Raw genomic sequence first — 6,443 nt, 5'->3', positions numbered from 1 at the left:
TCTCTCTGGCAAGATGTTCTGCTCCTGAATCAGCTGGGTGGGTCTTGCCTCTAGCCTCTTTGCAGGGAGTTCTGCTGAAGGGTTCCCTGCTGGACCTGCAGCCTGGGTTGAATGAGGATCCGCGGGCTCCAGGTCATCTCACTCACTCCCCGGGCCTGCGCTCTGGGTCTGTTCAGGATCCCGCGGGCCCCAGCTCGTCTCACTCATTCGCCGGGCCTGCGCTCTGGGTCTAAGGATAGCATTTAAATGTTAGACTCTTCAAGTTTTCTAGGTGATCAACATCTGTTCTTTGTTTTGGTTTTGGTTTTCCCCTTGGTGGCAGTACAAGAGATTAAATCCAGGGCTTTCACACTGAGCTATACTTCTATCCCTTTTTATTTTTGATTTTAGGATATGACCTGGCTAAGTAGCTAGATTATTTTAGCAGGTTGGAGTTGGGTTCGCTTACCTCAGCCTTCCAGAGCGCTGGCATTACAGCTGTGTGCCTCCACTCCTGGCAGCTGGTGCGCAGATGAAGAAAGTGATTCAAGAATTTTTTTGTTTAAGCAGATACTGCCTGGTGGTGGCTCAGTGAATTTTGCCTTGATGTATAATGCCAAGTAAAATTGCCTTTGGAAATGTTATCTTCCAAAGTTGGTCCATATTTTCCTGTGGAATAGGTACCTGATAGGTTTGTTGGGGAAATCTGGAGGCTGTGTTTGGGTTGGAGTTAACAGATCAGTGAGGAATCTGCCTTAATTCGCCTCAGTGATTGCTGGCTGTAGTGTGCACTTAGGTGTCGCAAGAATAACAGGCAGATTCTTGAGTTTGTGATGCATTCTGTCATCTTCCTATCCCCTGCCCCCGTATTCATTTGGATGGCCCTTTGGGGAATAAAATGAGCCAGCACAGTATCTGCCTTCGGGGCCTCTGCCCCAGTCCAGAAGAGGCGCAAAATAGACCATTCCAATACATGCTTAAGTATCAATGAACTGTTACAGAGTTACATTTCAACACAATCTGACAAGCTAAAATGAAACTTGAGAACCTTATACAAGCAGTTGCTTCTTCTCCATTGGTGAACCTTCCTTTTAGTATGTACAGGGCCCCTGGTTTGATGCCCAGCTCAGAAAGTCTATGCTTTAATTTTTTTTTTTTTTTTTTTCCTGTCTGAATGGTTCCAGATTTTGTGTATTTAGGTTACCGGCTGAATAGCTAAAGCAAGGTAGCTAGCTCTGTGTGGAGCAGAGCGCTGTGCTAATGTTGGAGAGGAGGCTGTCTGGTGCTGTGACTGTGAGTGGCTGCCTGTGTGCAGCTGCTGTGGAGGGTACTTCCCGTTTGTTCCCCTCTGTCCCATAAAAATGTCCTTGCTGATTGGACTATGTTTTAGCCCTAGTTGACTAGGATGGTCATTTCAGCTCTATCAAAATGACTTTGTCATGTTGGCTTTGTGTACTTAGAAAGATGTAAGTGCTGGAGGTTCACTGGGGACAGTGCCTATGAAAAATGAGGGGAAAAAGGCTTTCAGATCCTGATGCGAAGCTGCGCCTCCCGTGCTCTTGCTGCTTTGGTTTTCCTTGTTTGTTGTCTGAAAAACTTGACATAAGCAGTTGTTTTAGAGCCAAGGTTGCCAGCAACACATTCATTTGAAAATGCTTTGTTTTCCTTCATCAAGGATTGTAGTAATTTCATCTTCATTCCCTGTGGATATTTGTGCTGGGTATAGACTTTCAGGGATAGTGTTCTTTTTTTTTAAACTCGAATGTCGCACCACTTCTTTCTGGACCCCCATGGTTGTGTTTTGGAGCTTTCTGGACCCCATGCAGTTATTGGAGCTGCTTTCTCTGGCTGCTTTTAAAGGGTTTTTTGTTTGTTTGTTTTTAGGTTTCAGCTATTTGACTGTGAAGTGTTTGAGTAGGATTTTTTTCTACCTGAAGTGTTTGGGTAGGATTTTTTGGAGCACACAGCTGTCTGGCTAGCCCTACACTGAGTTTCTTGAGTCTGTAGGTTTTTATTACTGGGCAACTTAGAAGGTATTATTCAGATATTTTAACTAAGCTGCATTCTTTCTCATTTGCTTTTCTGATGATGTAAATGTTAGAGCCTTTGTTTTCCTACAGGTTGTTGAGGCTGTGCTCGTTAAGACCTTTTTCCTGTTGTTTAGATGGTTCTTCACTGACTTTTTACACTGCCACTTTTATTCTCCTTTTCTGAGCCCATCCAAGGAAATTTTAGTTACTGTGTCTTCTAAATATTTGCTCGTAAGCCTATGTTGTTTCAAGAATGTGTGTTTGCCTTTATTCTTGGGTACTCTGAAGTCTTTGTATGATTCCAACATTTTGTCATTTTGGTCTGAGATTGCATTTTGCTCCTTCTCATTGTCACTTTGTATAGCACTGTCCTCTGATCTTTGTTGTAGAGCTTTTGTGCAGTTATAACCTTAGCACCTACTGAAGTTCAGGTGCAGATCTACAAAGTTTGGATTTATCCAGTTGTGCCTGGCTTGGATCTGGCTGCTATGCTCAGCTCCTTCCTGATGCTGCCCTTGGGGGTAAACCTGTTGTTCCCCTCCTGGACCAGCTGGGTGGTTCTGTCCCCTACTCTCTGCAGGGACTACAGCTGCAGGGTTTCACGCCAGGCCTGAGCTGAGTCTGGAGGGGACAAGGTGGAGTAGGGGGGAGAAGAAGCTGTTTCACACACTCACCGGGTCTGGGCTAGGGCTGGATCTGGGGGTCCCGAGAATACAGCAGAAGTTCTCACTCACTGGGCGGGAGTGGAGAGGACTGTGGAGTGGTGGTGGGAGTACCAAGGGGATGGAAGAGGGTCTCACCAACACTGCACCTGGGCTTGGACCACACAGGTCCCATGGGTGCAGGGTAGCCGGAAGCTCTCCCACATACTCGCTGGGTCTAGGCTAGGGCTGGATCTGGGGGTCCGAGAATGCGGCAGAAGTTCTCATTCGGCGGGCGGGGCTGGGATTGGTGTGGAGTGGGGGGGGTCCTAAGGGAGTGGAAGAGGGTCCATGCTGCTCCTGGGCTTGGACCGCACAGGTCCCACCAGCGCAGGGTAGCCACCATTGTGTCATTTTGGTGTCTGTGTGTGTTGATCATCTTTTGGGTTCTTTGTATGCCAAATATTTTTCTTTGTACCTTCAACATTTTGATGTTTTGTATTGTTGAGACAGGGACTCACTATGTAGTCCAGGCTGGCCTCAAACTTATGGCAATCCTCCTGCCTCAGCCTCCTGAGTACTGGATTATAGGCGTGCACTACCATGCCAAGCACAATTTAGAATGTCATATTTCAATGCTTTTCATCTGTTTAAGTTGACATGATTGGTTTCACATCACAAGCACCAACTGGTCTTTTTAGGTTGTTGTTTCAGTGACATTTTCATCTTGTGTATGCCATACCATAGCAGTCTACCTGAGTTCTGTTTAGTTTCCAAGTCTGTGGAATGCTGTTGGAGTCAGCCCTGTGTGAACATAGCTTGGGACACACAGGAGCACATGAAATGCTTTTGCGTCATCTAGCAAGCCCCTCTTCTCTCTCCACTCTGCCCGCTATACTGAAGTTGTTGGGACAAATCCTGGCTTATTTAGCAATCTCCCATCCAAGGGCATATGTGATTTCTCCTCACCACAGACTGGTGTTCTCAGTCCTTCTACAGCTCATCACTGTGTAATTCTGAAAATATTGCTGCAGTATGATTCCTAGAAATTAGTTTACTTATCTGATGTCATTTTCACAGGAGTTACTATTGGATCTGTATATTTTTCCTAAGTGCTCTGTAAAGCCTGTGGCGGTACCACTGAGAATATGCCTGATCTTATCTAAATGTGTTATAAAAATACGCCTTTTTTTGAGCACTAGTCCTTGCAGAGTGCACAAAGAAGCAACTGGAAGATTCCTCTGTGATAGTTTTGATCAATTGGGTGCTTTACCGCGAGGATCTCAGTGAAATAAATGTAGACCATTCCTTCCATTGGATGGGATAAAAAAAATACCAACTGTTCATGATGCCTTTTTTCTTTTTCAGAATTTTGATTCTGACATCAGCAGTGTGGGAATAGACGGCTGCTGGCAGGCAGACAGCCAGCGGCTTCTCAATGAGGTGATGGTGGAGCACTTCTTTCGACAGGGAATGCTGGATGTAGCCGAGGAACTCTGCCAGGTACCAGGGCCACAGGGGGAGGGTGTGGAGAAGAAGCGGGGCCTGGGTGGGAGAGCACTTGCTCAGTGTGTGTGAGCCCTGCTGCCTGCCACCCCCGGTGCCGTGGACAGCAGACGCACGACGGGAGCAGCACCAAACGGAGGGGGAGAAGGAAAAGGTGTTCAGATTATTTACAGAGTGGAGTGAGCCTTTGACAGATTTTCTTTTGTTACTATTTTGGTAACAAAAATTAAACTCAGGGCCTTGTGCTCACCGGTCAGGTGCTACACCATTGAGCTATGTCCTCGGCCCTGCAGGTAGATTTTTAATATTTTAATTATTAGGAATTACTACGTTTTTTTTTTTTTTTTTTTTAGTTACCAGGTTTTTTTGTTTTGTTTTTTTCCTTAAATGCTGAAATCGTGGGCCTAAAACTTTATGTGAGTTGGTCTTTATTTCTGGCCTGGTAAGCTAGTAATGATTCAGAGGGATCAAAAGTGGTATTACTTCCTCTTTTGAGAGAAGGTTGCTCCAGCAGAGATAAGGAAAGCGACAAAAAAAATTAGTGTTTGTTCTTCTGATTTAACCCAGTTTAAAGAAACTTGCCAAATGAATTTCAGAGTGAAATTTATATTAGGTGAGGAGAGCTTCTTTATTTCTACTAGCGACAAGCTCAGGGATCTCAAAACAGTTGACCAGTGTCCTGCAGTCCTAATGGCAGCGGCTGCATATTGAGTATTTACCTCAAGTGAAACCCAGCTTTAGTCCTCACTGCAACCTCATCAAGTAGAAGGTATCCCCATCAGCACAGGAGAAATCTGAGGCCGGGAGAAATAGCCCAAGGCCGTGCAGGCTCTTCACGACGGAGCTGGGATTCAGTCCCCTGTTCATGTCTCCGGACTGTTCTGTTGGAAACTGTTGAAGTAAGTTATAAGTCAGGCCTTTCTCTGTAACCTATAGGAATTGTGTGTGTGTCCACATGCATTTTTTTTTTTTTTACACTAAATTAGTAGCAAAGGTCTAGATAATGATGACTTAGACCAAAATGAAGTTTTTCACACCCAGAAGTAGAAGGTAGTGAGCGCCCACAGAAAATATGAGAGCTATGTTTGATGTAGCTCTATCAATAAATATTCCATGTAGCTCTGCTATCTTTGGCCCTTGTGTTCTAGAAGGGACAGTGTGTGCATGTTTATACTTCACTGGCCAAGATTTACATCTTGAAAAGCATTACTCAGCTTTATTCCACAGTCCTGTACCCAGCTAAGGTTTAGGGGTTCTAGTACTGTAGTGGGAGTGGGGGTAGGCAGTTACTGGTCTCCACCACAGGAGCATCTGTTAATAAATTGTGATGGCTTGCTCCAAATTTATAATCTAGAGGGTTTTTGTTTTTTTTTTAACCGCTGTGCCTTTGTTTTGGTTACTTATTGCTAACAAAAGTTCTTTCTGCTTTTTCAGGAATCTGGTCTTTCTGTAGACCCGAGTCAGAAGGAGCCATTTGTGGAGTTAAATCGAATATTAGAAGCATTAAAAGTCAGAGTTCTGAGACCTGCTCTGGAGTGAGTTACTGAGTTTTTCTGTTGGCTACTTATGCGAGAACTGTCTGTAAGAAAACTCACTTAGAAAACACATTAGAGATTTTTTAGATGTGTTTATCTTACCTTTGATTTAGAGAAGTCACAGGAGGATTATTTTCTTTTAGTCAAGTGAAATAGGGGAAGTGCAATATGAGAAAATTCTGTGGCTTATTTAACTTACCAGTTGGTCTGAGTTCTCATGAGAGGAAAGGGTTTCCAACGACCCTGCTCTCCACCGCTTTCTGTACCTACCGCTGTAATAGGCAGGGTTGCCAGGCGCTGTTTCTCTGATAACTGGCGCTTCCATGATGTGCCAGCATTCGAAAACATGATTGCGCTGGTTGTGTTAACTCCAAGCTGTGCGTGAGGACTGCGAGTGCACTCTGAGCCCCCGAGACAAATTATCTGAAATTATTGGGTAGACTCTAATAAAAGTATCCTAGACAAAGTCAGCAAATTTTTTCATAAAGGACCAAATAATAAATATCTGAAGGGCCAGTGAGGTAGCTCAGCGGACTAAGTGCCTGCTTAGGTAAGTGCAGGGACGCAGGTTTGATCCCTGGTACTACATGCTGTGCTGGCCCTGTGTCCAGGCGTGCTGAGCCAGCCACCAAGACTTGGCGTGGTGGCGCGTGCCTATAATCCCAGTGCTGGGGAGGCTAAAAACAGAAGGATCATTTCGAGTCCGAACTGCATAGTGAGACCCTGTACCAAATACATAAAAATTAAAAAAA

At 44.8% G+C, this 6,443-nt stretch overlaps 1 protein-coding gene across 2 annotated transcripts in view; it reads left to right on the top strand.

The window, feature by feature from the left end:
- Positions 1–6,443, top strand: part of Rmnd5a (required for meiotic nuclear division 5 homolog A) — a 53,563-nt gene that overhangs the window by 24,861 nt on the left and 22,259 nt on the right. For both annotated transcript variants that reach the window (XM_023702927.1, XM_004642788.2), the window contains exons 3-4: positions 4,019–4,153; positions 5,591–5,691. In XM_023702927.1, coding sequence (XP_023558695.1) covers positions 4,019–4,153; positions 5,591–5,691 — 236 coding nt within the window. The remainder of the gene's footprint in view (positions 1–4,018; positions 4,154–5,590; positions 5,692–6,443) is intronic.

The sequence above is a fragment of the Octodon degus genome, unplaced genomic scaffold (genome assembly GCF_000260255.1).
Source record: "Octodon degus isolate 3935 unplaced genomic scaffold, OctDeg1.0 scaffold00162, whole genome shotgun sequence".
Classification (NCBI taxonomy): Eukaryota; Metazoa; Chordata; class Mammalia; order Rodentia; family Octodontidae; genus Octodon; species Octodon degus.
The sequence above is the reverse complement of the archived record's forward strand: the minus strand, read 5'-3'. Positions and strand labels throughout refer to the sequence as shown.